We start from the raw sequence: 27,364 nt of genomic DNA, 5'->3' as shown, positions 1-27,364 counted from the left end.
TATTCTTTTTTGACATCTCATCAAAGATGAAGAAGAACATGGAAGTCTGGGCATTTACGGGGCTGACGACCGTCATAGGCTGGTTTAAGTGATCACTTTAAACACGTGTAACAAACACCAATTCTACCCATTATTGACAACCACACTAATCAAATTCTTGGAAGTTCTATGTATATATCGTAGTCATACAGGAGAAAGTGACCAAGTGCATTTTTTACAAACACGTAATCATTGACTATTTTGATATTTTACCAGCTTAATTTTGAACCAATTTTGAAACATTATTCTTGAATCACTAGAACTTCACTAGAGACATCTATTGGTGAGATGAAAATAAGTTTTTATTGAGCAGAAACTCTTATATTAGTATGTGAGGTCCGAATCCTGGATTATAATCACACACATGAGAAACGCCAGAAAATTTAATTGTATTTGAAATACGCGTGTATTTATATGGAATATGTTAAAAGTCATATATTTACCCCCATCGATCTGCTATATCCCAGGATAGCATGCTTACTACTGGAGTAGATTGGAAACCATGAAGATGGAATATAACCTAAAATCGATGACATGTTGACAACACAGCCTCCATTACCGCACGTATCCAACCCCATGTATTTGAAAGCTAAAATAGTACCTCTGATCGTGCCTTTCTAAAAAAAACATGGATTTATTGTAAAATAATAATGTACTCCATTTAAACATACATACAATAGTACTATATTTTTTACAAATATCATAGTCTTCAAGAAATCAATAAAACACACAGTTTATTTTTAAACACTTTTATCTTAGGTACTATTATTACAACAGGTTTCGACAAATACCTTGCCTTAGCAATGGAAACATAAAAAAATATATCCCTTCTAGTACGTTAACTCCTAAACTCGTATTTTAATTAAATGTATTGTATTTAACACTATAAATGCACAAAGAAAGAAAGCAGTTAAAATATTATATAGGTTTTTTTCGAGCCCTTATCCGCACCCCAATGGTGCATAGGGCACTGCATCATATAAGCGCAGTGTTATCGTGATCGTTAACAAACGAAGGAAAGGTGATCAGCCCTCCGCTTCAGGTACCAGTCCAGGGTAATATTGAATAAATATTAAAGTGAAAAAATAAATTGTAAAGTGAAAAAAATTATATTTATTAGACCTCCCTATGGAAATCGAACCCGGGACCTCCAGAACGGTAGCCTAGCGTGCTGACCATTACACTACGGAGGCGGACATATAGGTACTATAGGTATTATAAAGGTACTTTCATATATTCAAAACCTTTTTGGTTTGAAATACATTATTGTATTTTTGTGATAAAAATATTTAATTAAGTGTATTTACAAGAAGAAAAAAAGCAGATGGTTTTATTCAAATTTGTTTTTGTTACAATTACATCTAAAAAACATTGCTTTACAAGTAAATTAAACGTATTTACTTCTTTGTTTTTGTGATAATTTTGGACTTACAGCTCACCTTTATATATTATTTAAAGATCAAAACCACATTGAATCTATGTCATAACTTACCACATTTGTGTCTATAGTTTTTTCCCAATTGCGTGGTTCACATACGATCCCAGCGTTATTCACAAATATATCCAAGGATCCGAATTCAGATATGACAGCCTTGACAGCATCCTCGAAGGACTCGTTACAAGTCACATCGCAACGTACAAAAATCACTCGATCTGCCCCATACTCTGATGCCAAATCTCTTCTAATTGTCATCCCCAACTCTTCGTTTAAATCCAGTATAGCGCATTTCTGTTTCAGTCCAAATTAATACAATTGTTATTTACATTACGCTCACTCCTTTCAAGAACGTCATAAATAAAAAAAGAACGTTTTTAAAGTTTAAAAATATAATACAATGTATTAAAAATAAATATGAAGCCATTTATTGAACTTTTTAATGTGCAAAAGATCTTTTTAGGCAAAAACTGAAGGTTCTTTCTCCATTTGAAAAATATTTAGTTTATTTCAAAAAATAATTGAACAATACCTTTTCTTAAAAATGTAAAAACAACACTTTCTGCCTTGTAGCGGGTAAATATTAAGTTAAAAATATGCCTCTTTTGCTGGGATATAGTACATTTTCTGGGCATTCCGAAAACATGCACAACTGAAAATTGATGATTTTTGATTTATGACGTTCTTGAAAGGAGTGAGCGATTATTAAAATACATTTTCTATTAGAATTAAACGACAAAAAAAAATATTTTTCATATTATAGGTGTCTCAACTTGAGAAGAAACATTTATCGCTGGTATATTAACGAAGATGGATTCATCTGAGTGAATGATCCAGTGTCTGATCATTCTCTCAGAATGAAAATAATTCATTGTTGACAATTCACTGATCAAATAGAAGTATCTAAAAAATAAAACGATATCTCTCCTAAAATTACATGTAAACTTATTCAAAATGAATCTTGCCTATGTTTGTTCAATCGGATTAAGCTGTGATATAAAATAAAAGTTTAAAAACCCATTTAGTAGTTTCATTATTATTTGAATAGACTCCAAGAATATTTAAATTCTTTTTACTGCAGTATGTTGTAACAAATTAAATAAATAATCCTGCCTTTTTTAAAAGGTAATTTTTTACAACATTTTGAGTGTGTCCAAATACTATATAAAATAATAAAATAAAATGAAATATAATAATAATATATAATAATAATAATATATAATAATAATAACATATAATATATAATAATATATAATAATAATAAAATAATATACAGGTAATTTTTTGTTGTTATTGATATTTGTATTTTCATATTTTCACATGTATGATTTTTTCAATAAATATGTTTATGTAATAAAATAACCATTATGTATTTTTTTCACATGAATTTTATTTGACCAGCAACCGGGTTTTGTCGCAACCAACATCATCAGACTGGTAATGATGTCGGTGACCCAGTCTTATAATGTCGGTTACGACGAAACCCGGTTGCTGGTCAAAAAAAATTAATGTGGAAAAAATTAATAAGTTGATATTTTATTATATAAAATGCAGTTCCACCAAGGAATGTCAGTAAAACACTAAAATGAAATATGTTTATTTTACTTACGGCAATTCCTTCGTTAAGCAATTCTTTTATGCACTCTAAACCAATTCCCTTGGCACCCCCAGTCACTAAAGCATTCTTTCCTATCAAATCCATTGTCGAAATAAAAATTGATTTTTTGTTTAATTTTTTTATAACGTAACTCACAACCACAAGAAAAACTTATATTCTTATAACTTATAGTCTTATTTTAAAATAGTTTAAATCCATTTCATACTTTGTTATCTTATCAACACGAGATAAAATTTGTTTCAACAATCATGTCAATCATGCTTACATTTCGTGTATTTCAAGTGGAACGATTATTTTATTTTACTGTTTTTTTAAGAAAGAGAAACACAGAAACGTCATTACGATTTCTACATTAAAAACAAGAATATTACGATGAATAAATCATCGAAACTCATTATTAAATTTTTTTAAATATATATTTTTCTTTTGGTGATAAACCTCATAATAATATTTTGTTAAAGAATTATCAGAATAAATATTACTTGATTACGTCATAGTTGTTATTTAATGTACATAAAATACTATTTTTTGACATCTCATCAAAGATGAAGAAGAATATGGAAGTCTGGGCATTTACGGATCTCACATACTAATATAAGAGTTTCTGCTTAATAAAAAGCTTCTTTACATCTCACCAATAGATGTCTCTAGTGAAGTTCTAGTGATTCATGAACAAGGTTTCTAAATTGGTTCATATATATATAGAACTTCCAAGAATTTGAGTAGTGTGGTTGTCAATAATGGGTGGAATTGGTGAATGTTACACGTGTGTAAAGTGATCACTTAAACCAGCCTATGACGGTCGTAAGCCCCGTAAATGCCCAGACTTCCATATTCTTCTTCATATTTGATGAGATGTCTAAAAATAATATGAAAATAACTCCTGTAATTGGAGATAATCCAGATTTTGTGAACAAGTATTTGGACACACTCAAAATGTTGTACATAAAATACATTGTTAATTTACAGTAGAGCCCCGAAACTTCGAAATCCCGGGAAATCTAAACAGTTGTTGACAGGAAAACACTCGAAATTTACATGATACGCGCGAACTTAACATTTGATCCCGAAATGTGGACTACGGATATTTTAGTGTGTCATTTAAAAATAATAATATAAACTAATTAAACTAGACCGCCTTGCATACATTCATGAATAAATGAACCAACAAGTGTAAATAGGTCAATGTCAATGAATAAAATCAATCAAGAGGTCATTCAATTTGAATTCGGTAAAAATATTTTTTTTGTCAAACTATGACATATCGCTCACTCCTTTCAAGAACGTCATAAATCAAAAATCGACGATTTTCAGTTGTACATGTTTTCGGAATGCCCAGAAAATGTACTATATCCCAGCAAAGGAGGCATATTTTTAACTTAATATTTACCCGCTATAGGGCAGAAAATGTTGTTTTTGCATTTTGAAGAAAAGGTATTGTTTAATTATTTTTTTAAATATACTAAATATTTTTCAAAAGGAGAAAAAGCATTCAGGTTTTACCTAAAAGGATCTGTTTTACAGTAAAAAGTTCAATAAGTGGCTTAAAATTTATTTTTAAACATTGTGTTATATTTTTAAACTTTAAAAACGTTCTCCTGAAAAATCAAGTTTTTTGATTTATGACGTTCTTGAAAGGAGTTAGCGATATGTTTAAACCGATACAAAAGTACATATAAGGAAAAAAAATTGTGTGTGCAACTAGGCAACAATCTAAGCAACAATACTTTACATTTTGACATCTCAACATAAAATGAAGAAGAATACGAAAATCTGGGTATTTACTGGGCTTATGACCTTTCATAGTGTGGTTATGTTATCACTTACACACGTGTAACATTTACCAACCTACACATGATTGACAACGGCATAGAAACAAGAGCTGACACCACGAGAAGAAAAAGCCTTCCATGAACTATCGAAATGAAGACCCTACAACCCATTGCAGGTCTAACACTTCGCGACAGAGTAAGAAACTCTGAAATAAGAAGAATCTGCGATGTTGAAGATGTTGTGCGATTGGGAAGAGTAAGAAGACGTTTTTGGAGAGATCGTGTGGGAAGAGCAAATTCGTATCGAGTGGAGAGGATAACAGCAGACGAATGCATAAGAGGTAACAGACCCCCAGGAAGACCACCTAAACGATGGAAAGATGGAAAGATAGCTGGTCTTCCACCTCCAAAGAGCAAACTCCGAGAATAACAGGACTTAGTCCTATCTGAGGAAGAAGAACAAGACTTTTCAAATTTTTGTTACTATGAAAAATATGATAAATTTCATGTCGCTTCATGTTTGAGATCACGGCAGCATCTATAGTTAGTTTGAAAACGTTTTTATTTATTTTATAAATGTATTGATAAAATGTTAAAATAACTCCGAAATGGAGAAATCCAGATTTGTGAACAAGGACTTGGATACACCTAAAAATGTTGTAAACATTACTATAAAAATAGGACCCATTTGGGGATCCAAAATAAATGATCTGAAAAAATACTCTATGGAAAGATGTAGTGTTTAGTCATATTTTCTTAATTTGTTTTTACTTCATCTTTTATTTATTTTTTATCTTTTCTCGTTTGTTTCTTTTAAATATCATCCCTCTGAAACCGAGATTGCAGGCTTAAAATATCTCATCACACCGATCAACCAAACACATCGATACATACAAATCAAACACATATAAATATAAGAGTTTATGCTCAATAAAAAGACTTCTTCATCTTACCAAGACATGTCTCTCGTGAAAATTCTAGTGATTTTTGTACAATGTTTCGAAATTGCATCATATACATACCGTAGTCGTACAGAAGAAAGTGACCAACTAACGTAAAATGTTCAGGAGGGCCATTTAACACACTTTTGCTTGGCACAAAAATAAACACTAATGCAGTTAGTCATTTTTAACAAGTCAATATATTATACTTCCAAGTTTGAAATTTTTTTTCAGGGCAATATTAAGCTAAAAATATATCAAATAGTCAATGATAACGTTTTTGTAAAAAATGCACTTGGTTACTTTCTCCTGTATGACTACGATATGCTTCTAACCTTATATTTTTCTCATTTATTTCTTTTAAATATGCTTCTTATGCCTATTTATTATACCTGTTTATTGTTGTTATATTCTGCCATGTATTGGTTTTGGTTATTTTTCAAAAATCTTTTTGTAACTTTATTATTTGTGTACCAGTCTTGTTTACCTCAATTCCTTGTCCCAAAATGAGAAATAGAAATTACTCATCGGGAATGTAATAAAGGGTCCGCCAAATAACATTTTTTTTTTGAAAATGGGGCGCAAAACATCGAGTGTAGCTTCGGCTGTGTGGCACGTAGCGCCGTCTTGTTGAAACCAAATGTTGCCAATATCCTCCTCTTCAATTTTTGTGAACAAAAATCCGTTCAACATGGCCCAATAACGATCGCCATTGACTAACGGCCACTCCTTGCTCATTTTCAAAGAAAAATGGCCCAATTATGCCTCTGGACCAAAATCCGCACCAAACAGTGACTCGTTTTGGGTGTACCGGCTTTTCAATGTATGCGTGCGGGTTTTCTGTGCCCCAAATACGACAATTTTGCTTGTTTACATACCCGCCAAGATCAAAATGAGCTTCATCCGAAAAGATGATTTTTTTGGCAAAATCGGCATCTTCTGTAAGTCGAATGTCGCAATATTTCCCAGCGTTGTTCAAGCGTATACACAACCATATTCGCTTAGCGGAAGGATAAAACTAATTATTTGTTAAATCAGACATATGCTAAGTGTTACCATTCACGAAATAAGCACTAGTTGAAAAAAAAACTTTAGATGGCGGACCCTATATATATGACTTATATATGTAATATGTTTTGAAAAATAAAAATAAAAAATATCCTGTTTGTATGGTGATGTCGTTTCAAAAATAATACGCTGGATATTTTTGTTAGTCAAGATTTAGACCCGATTAAGAACCGACTGATTTATTCCTAGACAGTAGTATCATTGAACTAAAGTCGGGTTCGAATTTCATTGGCACATCTCCATGTCAAAACTCGACAGAAGTGTTACTACGTGGCATTTAATTGTTTTTTGCCTTATTGTATTGTAGACCTTGTATTGGAAAACCGTCTATTCGAATATGCCGGTTGAGTTTTGAAAACTATTAAAGTGCCACGAAAAAGACTGACGGCAGACATTTTGTTGAATGCTCGACTTTCGTGGCAGACAAAATACGCCACCCCTCCTCCTTGTAACTCTACAATAAGTTTTATTTTTGGCACATAAAAACCGTACCGAAATACGCGAACCTCTCGAATTATCGATTCATGAAGTCCAAGTTACTACATGATGTATTTCACTTTTTAAATGATTAAACAGTTTCAAAATCACTTTGTATTTTATCGAAACATCATATTATTTTTTGACATCTCAACAAAGATGAAGAATAATATGTAAGTCTGGGCATTTACGGGGCTTACGACCGTCATAGGCTGGTTTAAGTGATCACTTTACATACGTGCAACATTCACCAATTCCACCCATGATTGACGACCACACTACTCAAATTCTTGGAAGTTCTTTATATATGAACAAATTTCGAAACATTTTAAATGAATCACTAGAATTTTTCACTAGAGACATCTATTGGTAAGATGTAGAAGCTTTTTTACTGAGGAGAATCTCTTATATTTGTATAAAGGGTCTGAATCCTGGATCATAATCACATTTTCAAATAATCCAGATTTGTGAACAAGTATTTAAACACACTGGTTTGGCCGGTACTTATCGGTAGTACGTTTTGAATTTCGAACGACGCCCGACTGCCCGAATACAAGACAAAAGAAAACAAAAGTAAAAAACAGTTGCAATTTGACTCTTCACGCGGGCGCTCTATATATTGAATTGTTGTGAATACCTCGCTGTATTTTGTGACCCCATCACCACCGTCAAGAGAGAATCGCCCTGATCCCAGCGCTGGATCAAGACCAACCATAAGAATAAAAGGTTAGTTCTTTATTCATACGTGCTATTTGATATTTATCGAACTCGCCGTCCCTTAGTACTTGAAAGTTCGAGCATAAATCATCGAACTAACTCGGGAGAGTAACACGACTCCAAATCGATCTAAATATTTCTATCTTGTAGAATCGTCGTCTTATTGTTAATACCATAAGACTGGTCCTTCGAATAATTATTTTGTTTGAGTTTCATTTCGCACTGTGGCGAAACCACACACTAAAAATGTTTTAATTGAAACTAAATTATAATGTCAATGGGTTTCGAAGAAAAGAGACTAATAATTCTCCCAATTCATTTCTTTTTCAATACCCTTGACAACTCCTTGATTATTTTTCTGGAAAATTAATCAAATAAATCTAAGATTTAATATTTTAAATTGTATACATCACAAACTAGCAATACGTAATTAATACAAACAGGAAGAATAAATAAAACGCTTGAAGTTTGGTTTGAAATGTTTAATTATCAAAATTTAGACAATGACATATGAAACTAATTTAAATAATTTATGTTTAATTATAGTTTCTACCTTATTTAAATAATATAATATAAGAATATATTTATAAACCACACAAGCAAAATGTTTTGTTTTAATTCAATCCATATCCAGTCTTAGTTTTTTTCAATTAAAAATTAAATATGTATAAATATATATGTATATAAATATATAAATATATATATATATATATATATATATATATATATATATATATATATATATATATATATATATATATATATATATATATATATATATATATATATATATATATATATATATATATATATATATATATATATATATATATATATATATATATATATATATATATATATATATATATATATATATATATATATATATATATATATATATATATATATATATATATATATATATATATATATATATATATATATATGTATATATATATATATATTTATATATATATATATATATATATATATATATATATATATATATATATATATATATATATATATATATATATATATATATATATGAAAAAAAATAATAATAAAAATCTTGGTAAATGCGACTTTCAAAAAAACCTATTCCGAAAAGTGTTCCCATGCATTAAACATATTTTTTTGTTGAATGTATCGAAACATATGTCACAACAAATTTTAAAGAATAGTGGTATTTACCATCTAAAATTTAAATAATAAAATCAATGGGTATTACTACAAAGTGATTTCCAAATCAAAAGTGTAGAAATTTTCAATGAAATAAAAGTTTATAATGTGGTATAATTATGAATAAGATTATATTATTATTTTTTTGTCATATAAAACCGATATTAATTTTCTATTTCGAAAAGCAAACAGAACTATTTATGCAACTAAAAATAAGTATTTATACAAATAAATACATACAATTTCATGGATTTCAGATAACTATAAAAATATTTATTTATATTGTTTTCTTTTCCCTCTATCGGCATCTTTTCGTGAAGAGAGTATAATTTTTTTTCAAAAGCTGCCTTTTGACGTATGTATCATAAGGCATATTTTAAATGAATTTTACTGGAAAAATGGATGTTGTTCGTCTATTAATTTCTGCTCTTTTATAACGATCTTGTCTCCTCTTGACTGACTTTGTTGACTTCATAAATGGATCTTCCTCCCTCGCTGACCCAAGTACTACCATTGTACCCGTGCAGCAACATGTGAGCAACACCACTGGCTACATTCTCTGGTCTAAAAAGTTATAAAAATATGCATTCTTACATACAACGGTCTCTTGAAGTAGAGAAATATATTTTTGTTAGATACCCGTAAGAAAACGTCACAGCTATCATTATTTTGATCCTTTTTTCTAGACGGTCAAGTAACAAAATTATTTAATATGCGTGGATAACTAGTCATATCCTAAATTAAGGATAAAACGTAAATTATGATAAATATTTCATTGCAATAAACTTCCGGTCCTGACTTAAATAATCCTTGAATTTAAATGATTTTTTTCTGTATATTTAAGTGTTTATTCCAAAAAATATATATGGCAACCTCTTATCTGTTCTGAATTATTTTTTTATATTACTCAAATATGGTTTAACGCGATTCATAATTTAAAAAATATATATACATCAATGATCGCTTCCGATTTTTTCATTTCGCATTATAATGTTCTGCAGTTTTATTGTAAAATATTGAAATATACATTTACTAACTAAATATACATTGCTGACTAACTATCTAACTGACTAACTATTTACTGAAGGAGTAGACAGAAAGGGTTGAACGCCATGCCATACAAACTCATTATCATCAAACATTATTTGCCTCTTCAGCATTCTTGCATCTCCTTTTACATCCCCGTAAATTATTTCAACTTCTGACCTGTTCACTTTCAACTATTTGAAATACTTGATCATGGCAAGATTTTATGGGTCTTCATTTGCTTCTATTTTACCTACATTCTCCGTATATAGTATGTTTTACCGTTCTTTCTTTGCTCATACTTTATAGATGTCCAAACCATCTCAACATTTTTTTTTTGGTTATGCTTATCTCAGCCTTGTATTATTTGCTTATTACACCATTGGAATATATATTTTTTGCAAACCTTACATCATTTCGACTACAGTCAGTCTATTTTCCTTCTTTTCCCGACTCTTTGCTTTACTTCAGTACATTAGAAAGGTCATCCAGAACTCCGTTTTGCACTATTAAAATATACATCTCATATTCAGATTCTCAAATAGACGTCATCAACTTACTTTTGTGTTGAAGTGGTAGAAAGCTCCTTAAGCCACTCTTTCCCAATATCTGGAGACAACATTTTGTTACTGGCTCCAGATATGATCTTGGTGTATGTTATCCCAGGACACATGGTCATCATTCTCACTCCAGTTCTTGAGTAATGGAACGGCATCTTAATACAAAAAAAAACTTCATAAAAAAACAAAAAAAAAACTAAATATATATATATATATATATATATATATATATATATATATATATATATATATATATATATATATATATATATATATATATATATATATATATATATATATATATATATATATATATATATATATATATATATATATATATATATATATATATATATATATATGTATATATATATATATATATATATATATATATATATATATATAGATATATATATATATATATTTATATATATATATATATATATATATATATATATATATATATATATATATATATATATATATATATATATATATATATATATATATATATAAATAAATAAATACATTCAATATTCTAGGGTTTATTTACAAAATAGTTTTATTATTCATCACATTTTTATATTTAATTTAATTTATCATTTGATATACGTACCGAAAAAGCTGTTGTCAGTCCGATGATTCCGTTAGAAACTGCCGAGTAGATGGGACATCCGGCGGAAGGACGAATACCGGAAACTGATGCAACATTCACGATAGTTCCTCCTTCCTTTCCCTCCAGTTTACTCATGTACTTCAAACCTAATAATGTCCCTCTAATGGTGCCATTCTGCAAATATTTTGTCTCATAAAAACTCTCAGCAACAGCTAAACTGGCAATACAAAACGGAGTCTTGCTTCTAATCCTAATTTATGGCAGTGAAGCATGGAGTTGGCAAAAGAATGATGAAAGTGACTTAATGTAATCGGCAATGTACTTCTATGTTTAGAATCCTTTGGGATTTTTTTCAGGGCAATATCAAGCTAGTAAGATATCAAATAGTAAACGATCCCCTTCTTTGAAATAAATGCACTTGGTCACTTTCTCCTGTATGACTACGATTTATTTATTTCAAATAAAAACTTATTATTTAATACAAAAACGGTGTATAAGAAAAAACATGTAAATTTATGTCAAACGTAACCGGGATTTAAGGAAAATTAAGTTACGATTTAACTTATTTTGGACCTTAAACACTTTTTCTATTATACATTTCATATATCGCTCACTCCTTTCAAGAACGTCATAAATCAAAAATCGTCAATTTCCAGTTGTGCATGTTTTCAGAATGCCCAGAAAATGTTCTATATCCCAGCAAAAGTGGCATATTTTTAACTTAATATTTACCCGCTACAGGGTAGAAAGTGATGTTTTTGCATTTTGAAGAAAAGGTATTGATTAATAATTTTTTTAAATATACTTAATATTTTTCAAATGCAGAAAAAACCTTCAGGTTTTACCTCGAAAGATCTGTTGCACAGTAAAAAGTTTAATAAGTGGCTTGATATTTATTTTTAATACATTGCATTATATTTTTAAACTGTAAAAACGTTCTCCTGAAAAATCAAGTATTTTGATTTATGACGTTCTTGAAAGGAGTGAGCGATATAGTATGCAAATGAGATATTAATTTGAAGCCCAGAAAGACCTCATTTTCTCCGGACGCAATGTGTCCGACATATAAATTATTCGATACTTTTAACTGTACAATATAAATGACATAATTACATGAATCGCTTGACCTTTACAATGCCGTACATATTGTGAGTATTATGAAAACGACCAACCATAGCTTTCTTATTTTACATAAATCTACATTCATGTTTAATTGATTTTAATTTCGCCGTAAAATCAAATGTATGAAAACATTTGAACGTTTAAATTATTATTCAATATATTACTAGTACTGAACGCTGTCCGCATTCAGTAGTGCATAGGGTACTGCATCAAATTGACGCAATATTTATTCGATCGTTTATTATATGAAGGCAAGTAGATCATCCCTTCGCTTCAGGAACCAGTCCAAGGTTAAATTAAATAAATTTTATCAATTCAAATCTTCATCCACACCCTATGGTGTATAGGGCACTGCATCATATGAATGCAATGTTATCTTGATCGTTAACACACGAAGGAAAGGTGATCAGCCCTCCGCTTCAGGTAATATTGAATAAATGTAAGCGTGAAAAAATCACTTATATTTTTAAATAAATATAACAGTGATATAATACATATTTATTTTAACCCCCGTCGCCCGGGAATCGAACCTTTTACTTCCAGTATGGGAGCCAAATATGCTTACCACTGCACAACGGAGGTGAATAAGATTATTGTACATACCAAAAGTTATTTCGTTTTAATAGTAACATCATCCCTTTCAATAATATAATATATTAGATTTGTCTCTAAGTTTGTTCATAATAATTTAATTAATTCGTCATTTTCAGAATAACTCTTAATTTAATAAATTTATCATAGTACGAACATAAAAAAAAAAAGTAGAATATTTGTTTTAATGCCCTATATTTTTTTATAAAATACTTGTTTTGTTAATACTAAAATGGTATATGGTTATGGATATTATTTTTTAAATAAATATCGATATTGACATAAAACACCCACAGAGTTATCACATTTCTCAAAAGTTTATACATATATTTCTCAGTTAATCATGATTTCTTTCATGCTTAATCGATGACATCACATAACATGCTTAAGTATAAAGCATGAAAGGTTTACTTGTCAAAAAGAAATTCTAAATACTATGCTTTAACGCCCAACATACGATAAATCGTAACTTAATTTTCTTTAAGCCCATGTGACATTTGACGTAATGGAATATTTTGCTGAAAATACCGTTTTGTATTGAAAAAAAAGTTTTTATTCTAAATGAATATATGGTTTTGAAAAAAAGAGTTATTGAAAGGATAGGAGTTAAAAAAATATATTTATACAGTAGCGAGCACTTCAAACGTTTCCAGACTGAAATATCAGGTTTTTTAAAAAATATTTTTCTGTTGTTGAGATTTCTTGATAGATTTTCTGTTCAAAATATTTAACAATATTTTTTTTTAAATGATATATCAAAAAAAGTGAGTATTAAGTGAACAATTTTTTTTGTGCGAAAAATGGAAAATCTGCAAATGAACATTAAAATCATTATTTTTTAAACAAAATTTTTGATCGCTAAATAGTCACTTTTTTTGTTTATCATCTTTAAACAGTGTTGTTGAAAAATTTAAAATGACAATCTATCAAGAAATCTTGACAAATAAAAGTATTTAAAAAGAAAGCTGATATTTTTTGTCCGGAAACATTTGAGTGCTCGCCACTGTATATTCTAAAAATAAGTCAAATTCCGATGTATATTAGAAAAAAATATAATTCACGAGTGATGAAATAAAAGCGTGTGGCTTCTTGTGCAGCTGGACGCAAACTGAATTGGATGTACTCCCCCTTAAGTATCGAATTTTATAAAGTACTAACCAGATTGATAGCGATTTCCTTTTCCCATAGTAAATCATCTAATATTCCCGCGTTGTTGATGACAATATCCAAAGCTTGAAATTTTTCGTAGACCGTCTTGAAGGTCTTCTCCATCTCGGCTTCTACAGAGACGTCGCATTTCACCAACATGATACGGTCCTTACCGAACTCCGCTACCAGCCTTCTGCACGTATCCAGAGCGACCATTTTGTCAACGACTGCCAGTTTCTTCAATAAAAGCAAACAACAAAACATAAAACAGTATTAACATTTACAATACCAAAAAAAATATTCACTCGAAAAAGGAAGCATTATTTTCTTTTTCTTGTGTATTTAATTTGAACCCTTTTGAAAATCTGGTTTTTTACTTTTACTTAATTGTATTATTAACTTTTTCTTGTATTTAATATTTGAAATAGTTTTTAAATTTATGTTTTGAATTATAGACTTTTAAAATATGTCAAAAAAACGTTATGAAAAATATACATATTCATATAAAATATTCAATATAAAAAGGTTGAGAAGGACTTACGAAAATTTTTATGTGCAAAATTTATGAATTAATATTGTAGCTATTACGTTCAACAAATGTCCCCGCCATTTGGAATAAAAAACTGTTTTTTCAATAAAATCATTTTTACCCTTTATCTGTTACTTATTCAATTTTCAAAAAATTTTATTTACATTCTTATATATTATTTATTGATTCAGCATTATTTTTGTGGAATGACTTGATTATTTTATTAAAATTAAACACTTGAATAATCCACTTTTCGAGTTTTATTTTTATTTGCGACTAGTTTCGATAACGACAATTGTTTTCATCTTCTGGTATAAATTAAATTCTGGTTTTAATTGAAAACAATTGTCGTTTTCGAAACTAGTCGTAAATAAAAATAAAACTTGAAAAAGTGGATTATTCAAGTGTTTAATTTCACATTCTTATAGTTTTGATACTTTCAAAATACAAATAATGTATTTTTATTACCGATATACCCTTTAACAGCAACTCCCTGGAGACATGAAGTCCTATTCCGTTAGCACCTCCCGTGATAAGGCCACACTTCCCTTCGAACTCTTCAGAGATGTACGCCATTATACTTTTATACAATCTATAAAACCAACCTAAATAATACTTCTTAAACTTCGAGCTACGTTTGATACTTGCAATCAATAAACGTTTCTACTGTTACGCTGGTTATTTTACAATTCGATTCAAAATATGTGTGAACTGGACAAGCGATCAGGAGTCAATGGTGACTTGTAGCCTTAACGGTTTACTATATAAATGGGTTAACATTTTTTTTCTAGAGTACAATTTACATAATTTATTGGAAGCATTAATGTGATTGACGGAATAAAAAATTGTGAACGGTGAAAGCTTGCTATTCGCTTTCGAAAGGAGCGCTCTTTGCAATATTACAAAATATAAAATTGATTTAATTTCATACATTTTTTAACATCTCAACAAAAAAGAAGAAGAATATGGAAGTCTGGGCATTTACGGGGTTTACGAACGTCATAGGCTGGTTTAAGTGATAACTTTAAACGCGTGTAACATTCATTAATTCTACCCATGATTGACAACCATACCTCTCAATTTTCCCAGATATATTGATCAATTTTCATGTGTCACGAATTTCTCCGACACCTATGTTGGAAAAGAGAAAACTTTTGTCAAGCAAAGACTCTTTGCATTTGTATGCAAGGTCCAAATCCTTGATTGAATTCACAAATTTGAGAACCGCCTGAAAACATGATTTAAATTTTCTTATAATTTGATCTGTTATTTTATTTTCAACATTTTTAATTGAGTCCAAATACTCTTTCATAAATCTGGATTATCTCCGCTTAGGAATTATTTTTGACATTTTTATCTCAACATAGAGATGTGTTGAGATGACCCGATATATATTTCGTACTCGCATATTTCGTTTCGGTAACTATTCATCAAAATACTAACTAACTAACCATCACGCCGCTTCCCCGCAGGGGTAGGCAGAGAGAATCGAACGCCACACCACTCGTCTTTGCAAACATTCTTTGCCTCTTCTACATTCATGCATCTCCTCATACATACCCGACGGTTATTACGACTCCTGACCCGGCCGCTTTCAAGTATTTGACATACCTGATTGTGCCAAGTTTTCCTAGGTCGTCCTCTGCTTCTTTTTCCAACTACATTCGCCCCATAAATTTGTTTAACCGTTCTTTCTTCACTCATACGCTCCACATGTCCAAACCATCTCAACACACCTTTCTTAATTTTATCGATAATGCTTATCTCAGCCTTACATTCTTTCCTTATTTCATCATTCGAACATCTATCAAACATCGTTTTGCCACACATTCGTCTGAGGGATCGCATTTCGACTGGATTCAGTCTGCTTTCATCCTTCTTTTGCCAACTCCATGCTTCGCTTCCATACATAAGGGTTGGAACCAGAACTCCATTGTGTACTGCCAGTTTAGCTTCCGCTGATAGATTTTTATTTGCTAAAACTGATTTTAGTGCACCATCCACTCTGTTCCCAGCATTCACTCTCCTTTCTATGTCTTTATCAATCTTTCCATCCCTAGAAAACATACTACCCAAATAATTTTAATAAATTTAATTTTTTTACTTTCAAAATACAAACATTATATTTATTTGGTCTTTGCGCACAAATCTCCCAATTTTTACCGTATTAAATAACAGCATTACATACGTTATTGTGTCATGTTGTGTCATTTCTGTCACACGCACAAAATGTACCTACACAACGCATTCATGTTTATGCATTTTATAAATTCAGGAATCGTTTTAAAATTATTATTCTCGGACTAGCATTGTTTAAACATGAATAAATTTCGCCGATAACAATGTTTTTTCATCCTTTCCGTATTTATTTATTTATTAAACAAACTAACTTACTTACTTACAATCACGCCGCTTCCTCGCAGGGGTAGGCACATAGAATAGAACGCAACGCCAATCTGTCTTATATATTCATGCATTTCCTCACACATATCCGCCGATTATTTCGACTCATTCTGATCCGACAATATTTCAAGTACATATTTTACATATCTGATCATGCCAAGTTTTTCTTGGTCTTCCTCTTCTCATTTTTACCGACTACATTCGTCTCATTATTTTTTTTACCGTTCTTTCTTCACTCATTCGTTATACGTGTCCAAACCATCTTACAACACCCCTCTTTATTTTATCGATAATGCTTATCTCAGCTTTGCATTTTTTTTACTTATTTTACCATTCGAACTTCTATTATACATCGTTTTGCCGCACATTTGTCTGAGAGATCGCATTTCAATCCATTCGGTCAGCTTTCATCCTTATTGTGCCAACTGTATACTCAAACTTATAGTGAAGAAACTCACAGCTATGCATTGAGCTATTTTGTGCTCTGACTTATTGCTAAGACTCAATGCAGCAAATTATTTTAAACAAAAAAATGTTATTGTTTAATATCATAATTTTTTTAACGAACCCTTATTATCAATCTCTTGAAAAATCATAAATTTTGACATATGATGTTGTTCTTATGAAAACAACCGCTAACATTCCACTTAAAAATGCATGCCGCTAAAAAAAATAGTTATTATTAAATGTCATTATTTTTAACTAACAAAATTATCGCGCTTCAAATGCGTCATAAACGAATTTTGAGTTATAACGTAATTATTATGTCGCCTTAAAATGTTTTTAATGTTTTTATTTTATTCTATATGACTCCTTGAACTTTTACTTGAACTCTATGTTCCTGAATTTAATTTAAGGGGGTCCTAACTTGTGTTGCAGGCGATTTTATTTCTTTTTTAGTGTATTAATTGTTAAATAAAAAAAAAAGATTTTTTAAGTCCACTAAGTTGTATTTTATTGTTTAAAAAAAACACATAAAAATTAATATTGTGACAATTTTTTCAAACGAATGTGAAGATGTAATTTACTGTTTCTTGAATGTATTTCGCAGATTCTTTATGGCACATTTTATAAACTTTATAAAATAAAACAACTGTATCTTAACCACTTTTTATTGGTACACTTTATCCAACCGGTTTCGACAAGAACCTTGTCATCATCAGGGTTTATGTACTAAATTCTAAAATATTGAAATACTCAATATTTTAGAATTTAACACATTTAGAGTATTTCAATATTTTAGAATTTAGTAGGTACATAAATCCTGATGATGACAAGGTTCTTGTCGAAACCGGTTGGATAAAGGGTACCAATAAAAAAGTGGTTAAAACAAAGTTGTTTAATTTTATAAATGAAATAGACTGACTTAATTGTACTGATTGATTAAATAATCTTCACATTCGTTTGAAAATGTTATAACTAGGCGAAACAATTGTCACAATATTAATTTATATGTGTTTTTTAACAATACAATACAACTAAGTAGACTCAAATAATCTGTGTTTGATTTTACAATGAATACATAACTTAAAATGGAGTTCTAAAAATTAAACGCCAAATCAATAAATATTTCTTCTTTGTTTATACGACCAAAAATCTAATTAAATAATAGAGAATCACTTACTTACAATTTTATGAATTGATTTAACCAAAAATCTCATGGTCCATTCCCTATGTGAACTAAAAATCTATCAAATAACATTACTGTTTATAACATTGTCCTGACGAAGAGACGGGTACGTCTCGAAACCGGTAGACGTAAAAATCTCGGTGAGTGGTTATATACTAATTTTATTAACATTTTTGTAAAAAAAATAAATGAGTAAAAATGACTATCCACAAAGTAAATGCTTTAAATATTAATAGTATTGAGAATAAAATAACACTTAAGACTTGCAAGTATTGCTTTTATCGTAATATATAGGGGCAGTGTCATTGTCAGTCTTATTCAATTTTTTGGACTCCAACCATTTTCAACATGTAGCTGTACCCGCTTGTGAGAAATTTAAAACTTTTCGGCGAAACCAACTGAAATATCAACTTGTTTTTTTTTATATTTAATATCCAATATCCATAAAGTGATACTTATCTCCATCTGGAAATTTAACTGATTGGAATGGTTTAAAAAAAATTAAAAGAAAAAACATCAGGTATAATTATTTTATTTGCATAACTATTGGAAAACACCAAGTGTAAATTAGGTATTACTTTTTTCAATTAGAAAAAGACTTATTTAAATGAATTTATATATGTAATATGTATTGTGGATTCGTGATACAGACAGTAAATTTTAAATGCACTGTTGATTCACAACTTGACTCTTAAATCAGTGAATGTAAAAATATTATTCTAATATAATACGATTCATTTAAATTGATTGAAGTGGTATATTTTATAAACTAACTAACTAACTAACTAACCATCACGCCGCTTCACCGCAGGGGTAGGCAAAGAGAATAGAGCGCCACACCACTCTGTCCTTGCAAACATTCTTCGCCTCTTCCACGTTCATGCATCTCCTCATACATACCCGCCGATTGTTACGACTCCTAACCTGACCATTCATTCGTTCCACATGTCCAAACCATCTCAACACACCTTTCTTAATTTTATCGATAATGCTTATCTCAGCTTTGCATTCCTTCCTTATTTCACTATTCGCACATCTATCATACATCGTTTTGTCGCACATTCTTCTGAGAGATCGCATTTCGACTGCATTCAGTCTACTTTCATCCTTCTTTTGCCAACTCCATGTTTCACTTCCATACATTAGAGTTGGAACCAGGACTCCGTTGTGCACTGCCAGTTTAGCTTCCGCTGATAGGTTTTTATTTGCTATAACTGATTTAAGTGCACCGTTCACTTTGTTCCCAGCATTCACTCTCCTTTCTATATCTTTATCAATCTTTCCATCCCTAGAAAACATACTACCCAAATACATTTTATAAACTTATAAAAATAAATAAAAAGTAAAGACTGTTTTTTAGTGACTTAATTTTTTTATGTCCGGCTCCGTAGTGTAATGGTTAGCACGCTTGACTACCGTACAGGAGGTCCCCGGTTTATCACCCAGGGGTTAAACAAATACTAGTGATTTTTTTACTCTAATATGAATTTAATACTACCTTGATCAAAAAGTTCCCGGCTAAAGCGAAGGGCTCATCACCTTTCCTTTATGAGTTAACGATCAAGATAACACTCCTTTAATATGATGCAGTGCCCTTTGCACCATTGGGTGTGGATGCGGGTTTGAATGAATGGATGAAAAAAATAAATTACTTTTTTTAATGATTCATATTATTTAATATAATATTTGGGCGCTTAATTCTGAGTACAAATTATTTGTATGAAGATTAATTGATAGTTCACTTCTTCATCGCCATCCGTTCTGGGATCTGAACCTCGTACACTGGTTCGCCTCCCTCGCTTACCCACACTGAGCCATTTTCTGCGGTCTTCAGAATGTGCATCATTCCCTGGGCTACATTGTCGGTTCTGAAAAATATTCGATATTTCATACTCTTTTAACATAAATATTTATTTCCCTACAATATATTTTTTTTCATTTTAATGTATTGTTTGCGAGAAACGATTAAAAGCGTCATTAACATACTGTTGGAAGAGAGCGGGAGACGGTTATAAGCGTTCTATTTGCTTTTTTTAGTATAGTGCGAACCTTATTCCGTAGAACGTTCCTTGAGCATCAATATGTTGATATATAAACTAAAAAAAAAAATTAAAAATAATAAATATATATATATATATATATATATATATATATATACATATATATATATATATATATATATATATATATATATATATATGTATATATATTGTATTTGTCTTTTATCTAAATAAAAATATATTTTGTAAACGAAATGCTCTTCGATACTTCTTCCTAAACGAATTACATCTATTTTTATATTTAAAAAAAACTTATTTCACCAATTCAGTTATTTTTGTGTTTAAGTATAATATTTGATTTCTTTAGGAAATTATAAAACATACATACAAATGTATGAATATATATACTTAGCGTATCAGAAAGGAAGAGAAGAGTCTTCGAGATAGAATAAAAAACGTCAGAATCTGGGAAATATGCGAGATCGAAGATGTCGTTCGGTGGGGAAGGCAATGAAGGAGATAGTGGTATGCGCATGTGAGGAGAATGGAATCATCCAGACTCCCACATCGCACTTTACGGCCAACCCCATGATAGACGACTCCCGAGCAGACCACCACTGATAGATAGAGATGGGTCGATAGCTGGGAATCGACATCGCAGGAGGCTAATCCCTCTTAAAAACAGGACACGAGGCTTACAACAAGATAATGAAGAAGAAGAAGAAGACATACCAATCTGCCAAAAAACAGTTTTCTCCGTTCCAGATTTTTCTTCCATATTCTTATTTATCTACATATATTGAGATGTCAAAAAATGTAAAATAATTCCTACGTAAAGAAATCTTTGTAATGTAAAGAAATATTTGGTCACATTAAAAATAGTCTCTCTAAGCGTCAACTATCAAATTACTAACTTGCCTTCTTCTGGTGTCCAGTATTGAATAAAGGCCTCCCCCTTGGACTTGCACAGTTCTCTGTTGGACGCGACTTTTTTCCAGTGCAGGTCCATCACTTTCTTAATGTCATCGGACCATCTTGTCTGGGACCTAACCATTTTTAAATTGGGCATATGAAATTAATTACAATGAAAGGTTATTTACTGTTGGATGGGAAATGAGCTCATTTCTCTATGGCACTCAGGATCAGCCCCTGTGACCAGGTCAGTAGTGGTGAGTCCGGGACACATCACCAACATGCGGATACCCGTCTTTTTGAAGTGGTACGGCATCTGGAAAGAACAACTCTCATAGAAACCAATACAATAATATAATTAAGTATTATTTTTTGAAATCTCATCAAAGATGAAGAAGAATATGGAAGTGTGGGCATTTATGGGGCTGACGACCGTCATAGGCTGGTTTAAGTGATCACTTTACGCACGTGTGTCTTATGTCTCTAGTGAAGTTCTAGTGATTCAAGAACAAGGTTTCTAAATTGGTTCATATTTATAGAACTTCCAAGAATTTGAGTAGTGTGGTGGTCGATAATGGGTAGAATTGGTGAATGTTACACGTGCGTAAAGTGATCACTTAAACCAGCCTATGACGGTCGTCAGCCCCGTAAATGCCCAGACTTCCATATTCTTCTTCGTCTTTGATGAGATGTCAAAAAATAATATGAAAATAACTCCTGTAATTGGAGATAATCCAGATTTTGTGAACAAGTATTTGGACACACTCAAAATGTTGTAAATATAATTAAGAAAAAGAAACAGTTCTGTCTTTCCCAAACTTCGCAAATACGTTAATTAATTATTATTTTTCTTTTTTAATCTTTATCCTAACCTGATGGTGCATAGGGCACTGCATCGTATAGAGGCAGTGTTATCTTGATCGTTAAATACACGAAGGAAAGGTGATCAGCCTTTCGCTTCAGATACCAGTCCAGGGTCATATTAAATAAATGGACTGAAAAATCTTCTTGAAATATTCAACAAAACATTTCTTTTTTTAATAATGAAAAAGATTTTTGAAAACTTTCAAAATATCGTGTTATAGATGATGCCAATAATTTACATAACGTGTCAATTTAAGGATATATACAAGTTCAGAAATTCGAGTAGTGTGGTTGTGAATCATGGGTATAATAGTAAATATTACACGTGTATTGAGTGATCACTTGGCAATGATAGTCGTAAGACTTGTAAGTACCCAGACATTAATATTCTTCTTCATCTATTAAGATGTCAATCATGTTACTGTGTTAGTTTGCTTTCATTAATTATTTGTCATGTCCACACGCGGTTTCTCAGTATACGCATATGTGTATTGCAATACTTATCCTCACAAAATTGAATTTACCAATATCTGTAAAATACCGTATTTTTGTATGAACTCACTTCATGTCAAACTTTTTACTTTAAAAAAATATTTCATTACAATACCATATTTTATCATTTTGACAAATTATTTAAATATACATTGTAATAACGTAAGTGCAAACATTGTTCCGGCTAATTGATTTAGAAAATTAAAAATATATATCCGAATTAAGGAAATAAGTGCCGGAACGCCACCGCGTTACACGAAAAAAAAACCTGCTAGTACGTATGTGATGTTGTACTTACCGCCCAAGACCTGGTGAGACCGACTACTGCATGCTTGGTACCAACATACACGGGACAACTAGCCGTTGGAGCCAACCCCAAAATGGAGGCAATGTTGACGATAGTACCGCCATTGCCACCTTTCTCCTTGCTCATGATGTTCATGGCGAGCATCGTCCCGAATACGACAGCGTTCTAGAAAAATAAAATACCATGTAAACACCACTGAGCCTTCTTTAAGTTCGGGGGCGGCTAGAGGCATAACTGGGGAATCTAGAAGGTTGAGATGGAGACCTCGGGAGAGTAAAAATGGCCGCGGAAGACTTCAAAAAGATGGTCCGCCGACATAGTCACTGTGTGGGGGTATAAACTGGCTGCAAGCAGCAACAGACCGGAAAAAATGGAAAGATACGGAAGAAGCCAGTAGTGGAGATGCTTACTAAATAAACCAAAACAACAGCGAGCCAAATGGATAGGCCATATGGATCATATAAGACATCCAGGTCTACTTCTTACGATGGTGGAAGATATATGCAAAAGCATATAATATAGAGGATAACCCCGGTCAACCTCCATGGACCATTATCTCCGATATGCGTTGCAGTGGATACGCCGAGTTGAAGAGACGAGCGGAGAATGAAGGAGCATGGAAAAATCGAAGATGGCTCTGATGGCCATACCGAAAACTGATTTTAAAAATTGTTTCGAGGATTGATCAAGCGCTGGCATTAGTGCGTTGAAGTCGATGGAGAGTAATTTGAAGGGGACAATAGCGATTTTGATAAATTATCTTGTATTTCTAATTTTCTGAACACATTCCGGGAATTTTTTGATAAAGGAAGTATTTTAATTTAAACAAAATCTTCTAAGTGGATCAAACCAATCATGATTTGGACACACTCAAATTTAGGCAAATCTAAATTGACTTACGAAATTAACGAAGATCTGTTTCTCCCAGAGTTCATTGTTAATGATGCCAGCGTTGTTGATGAAGATGTCCAGGGTCTTGAATTCAGCCATGACCGTCTTGACAGCTTTCTCGAACTCCTCGTTGTTGGTGACGTCACACTTGACAAACTTCAAGCGGTCCTTTCCGAACTCTGCCCCAAGAGTGGTCGCGGTTTTCTGGCCAGCGGTGACGTCCATATCCAAGATGGCGCATTTCTGAAATGGGAAATCGTGTCACAGATTATATTTGGTTCAATATAATTCACAATAAAACGCAGGTTGTATTTAAAAGAAGTAATAGTTCCATCTTGGAACGAGTAGGCCTATTTGGCTGTAAGTAGCAATTAATTCATGAAATTGTATATTATATGTGTTTGAAACTATGTATGCACTCTCCGTTCATATTTATTTTACCTCTGATTTATTTATATTCATATTTATTTTATTTCATATTATTTATGTTCATATTTATTTTACTTTATACATATTTATTAGAAATATCTGGTTATACAGGAGCTTCTTTTTACAGCCACAATGACGGTCACTGTGCTCAATTCAAACTTCCTCAACCTTCGTCAGTTTTTACTGCAGAATGCTTGGCTATAAGAGAAACTCTTTCCTACATTATGACCAAAAAGTTTGAAAGGTGCCTCATTTTATCCGACTCTAAGCTCCCTTAAAAAATTAGCAGGAATCTATCTAAACAATCCCAATTCCGTATAATATTAAATTCGTGATAAATTATGTTAATTGAAAGAAATAAACGTTCAGGTTTCTCTCGCTTGGATTCCAAGTCACCTAGCATTCCGGGAAATGACAAAGCTAATTTTCTAGCTAAGGAAGCTATTTTAAATGGAAGTACAAATTTCTCTAACTACCCATCTGATGACCTTTTAAAACTCCAAATAATAATATGTCTTCTAGCTAGTCATCTCCAGAATTTCAAAAGGCAATCATTACTCTCTCATTCAGCCTAATGTTCCATCCCGTCTTTAGTTTAGGAAAATTTCGATGAACGAGAAAGATAATTTTAAATAACACTATTTGTCGAATGAGGATGGGACATTGCTGTACGAGAGAGCACCTTGCGAAGATTGGTGTCTTTGACTCCCTCATTTGCGAATGTCGTTTTAAACAGGAAGACCTTAACCATATATTCTTTGTTTGCCCAATAAATAACCAAATGGCAAAATTTTTCAAAATTTTGATCCCGTTCATTCCCCTCCCTACAAATATCCAACTCATCTATAATCTTTTCCTTCCTTGTTTTTTATTTAACGTAATAAATTTGTAGTTTAATATGTTTAACGTTATTTATATTTATAATAATATTATTTAATTCTAGAATTCAACAAATTCTAGATACAACGCCATTCTATATAAAAATAAAATAAAAATCCGTATGTAAATATCTGCAATTTTTCCTAGATATGCGTAGTAAAAGTGACCAACTGCTTTAAGTATTTTTAAAAACTTAGGTTAATATACATCTTTATTCGCCCAAAAATAATCAGAATCGTGAATACATTATATCTTTGTCTTTAATTGATAACAAAAGTGTAAAACCGGTGAAATGGCCCTCTTGAACATTTTACATTTTGTTGGTCATATTATCTCCTATACGTCGACGATATGTACTCACTGCGACACCGGTTTTTAACAATTCCTTCAGATAACTGGCGCCGATTCCGTTGGCAGCTCCGGTAATGATGACAAACTTTTTTTTAAGATCCATCTTATTACAATTTGAAAATCAATCCAGTAATTTGTCGTCTAACCAGGGTTGCCAGCGGGACAATGGCATTTCGCATGTCACAGGTTATCTTATATACTCTCGTCGGGAATCGCTCTGCCAATGACCCCACCACTCGAATAACAAAATTTATCAATAAGTAAGTATGCATTTAAAATATTTATTTTTCCGATAATTCGGTTCAGCTGAATAGCAAAAAAAATTTTATTCGATAGCAATGTTTAAAACTGAAACGGCTTAATTTAAAGAAGACTCTTTTGTGTTAGAAATAAAACTTTTTATTCTTCTTTAAACCCTTATCCACACCCCAACGGTGCATAGGGTACTGCATCATATAAACGCAGTGTTTTTTATCGTTTACACATGAAGGAAAGGTGATTAGCCGTCCAGGTAGTATTAAATAAATATAAGAGTGAAAAAATCACTATAATAAATAAATAACAATTAAAATTAAAAACATTTTGTTTTCTAGAAACAATTGATTTTGTTGCTTTTTTATCTTTAATTTTGAAACATTATTCTTGAATCACTAGAACTTCACTAGAGACATCTAGTGGTGAGATGAAAAGAAGCTTTTTATTGAGCAGAAACTCTATTATTAGTATATGAGGTCTGAATCCTCGATTATAATCACAAACATGAGAAAAGTACACATACATCACAAAGTGATCGCTTAAACCAGCTTATGACGGTCGTCAGCCCCGTAAAAGCCCAGACTTCCATATTCTTCTTCAGCTTATATTATATTTAATTGAGAGGTGATGTGAACTGGCCACCAAGATCGTGCGATTTGACCCCGTTGGACTTTTTCTTGTGGTGTTTCCTTAAGTCGCAGGTCTATGCAAAAAACCTACAAACCACAGTGATCCTCATCATTGGTCAAATTCAGCCTGATTTATGAAACAGAGCCAAGGAAAATTGGACATTTCGGATTCTTCTTCATGTATTTAGGGATTATCAATATGGCAAAAATTACTCATGTGCATTATTAATTTTTATTCTTAACTTATGATGTTGGAAGCTAAACTGGCAGTGCACAACGGAGTCCTGGTTCCAACTCTATTGTATGGAAGTGAAACATGGAGTTGGCAAAAGAAGGACGAAAGTAGACTGAATGTAGTCGAAATGCGATCTCTCAGAAGAATGTGCGACAAAACGATGTATGATACATGTTCTATTAGTGAAATAAGGAAGGAATGCAAAGCTGAGATAAGCATTATCGATAAAATTAAGAAAGGTGTCT

General features: G+C 31.4%; 3 protein-coding genes across 9 annotated transcripts in view; 1 reads left to right on the top strand and 2 right to left on the bottom strand.

Annotated features, from left to right (window-relative positions):
* The window catches only part of LOC148311280 (glycine receptor subunit alpha-2-like), a 103,930-nt gene that overhangs the window by 39,110 nt on the left and 37,456 nt on the right, over positions 1 to 27,364 (top strand). Inside the window, exon 1 of one of the 5 annotated variants that reach the window (XM_088257015.1) lies at positions 7,851 to 8,076. The exons of the other annotated variants lie outside the window; for them this stretch is intronic. The gene's annotated coding sequence lies outside the window, so the exon portion shown is untranslated. Of the gene's footprint in view, positions 1 to 7,850; positions 8,077 to 27,364 lie in introns of those variants that run through there. 5 annotated transcript variants of the gene reach the window in all.
* Positions 9,447 to 15,580, bottom strand: LOC148311283 (15-hydroxyprostaglandin dehydrogenase [NAD(+)]-like). Its single transcript, XM_088257016.1, has 5 exons — positions 15,311 to 15,580; positions 14,323 to 14,550; positions 11,452 to 11,625; positions 10,836 to 10,990; positions 9,447 to 9,813 (listed from the first exon to the last, which is right to left on the bottom strand). Exons 1-5 carry the CDS (start codon positions 15,416 to 15,418, stop codon positions 9,681 to 9,683), a joined length of 798 nt encoding a protein of 265 aa, XP_088113142.1. The 5' UTR covers positions 15,419 to 15,580; the 3' UTR covers positions 9,447 to 9,680.
* Positions 20,524 to 26,237, bottom strand: LOC148311282 (15-hydroxyprostaglandin dehydrogenase [NAD(+)]-like). 3 transcript variants are annotated; one of them, XR_015837292.1, is made up of 6 exons: positions 26,011 to 26,178; positions 24,351 to 24,584; positions 23,442 to 23,615; positions 21,976 to 22,103; positions 20,862 to 20,971; positions 20,524 to 20,743 (listed from the first exon to the last, which is right to left on the bottom strand). XR_015837292.1 is itself a non-coding variant. In XM_088257018.1 (5 exons), exons 1-5 carry the CDS (start codon positions 26,101 to 26,103, stop codon positions 20,614 to 20,616), a joined length of 759 nt encoding a protein of 252 aa, XP_088113144.1. In that variant the 5' UTR covers positions 26,104 to 26,237; the 3' UTR covers positions 20,524 to 20,613. The 3 variants fall into 3 exon arrangements, 2 of the variants coding, with proteins under 2 accessions (XP_088113144.1, XP_088113146.1); XM_088257018.1 differs by lacking the exon at positions 20,862 to 20,971 and having other exon boundaries at positions 26,011 to 26,237; XM_088257020.1 differs by lacking the exon at positions 20,862 to 20,971 and having other exon boundaries at positions 21,959 to 22,103.

The sequence above is a fragment of the Brachycentrus maculatus genome, unplaced genomic scaffold, assembly GCF_059751285.1.
Source record: "Brachycentrus maculatus isolate JH-2025_06_01 unplaced genomic scaffold, ASM5975128v1 h1tg000069l, whole genome shotgun sequence".
NCBI lineage: Eukaryota > Metazoa > Arthropoda > Insecta > Trichoptera > Brachycentridae > Brachycentrus > Brachycentrus maculatus.
Note: the sequence above shows the minus strand (reverse complement) of the source record. Positions and strands in the feature narration are given on the sequence as shown.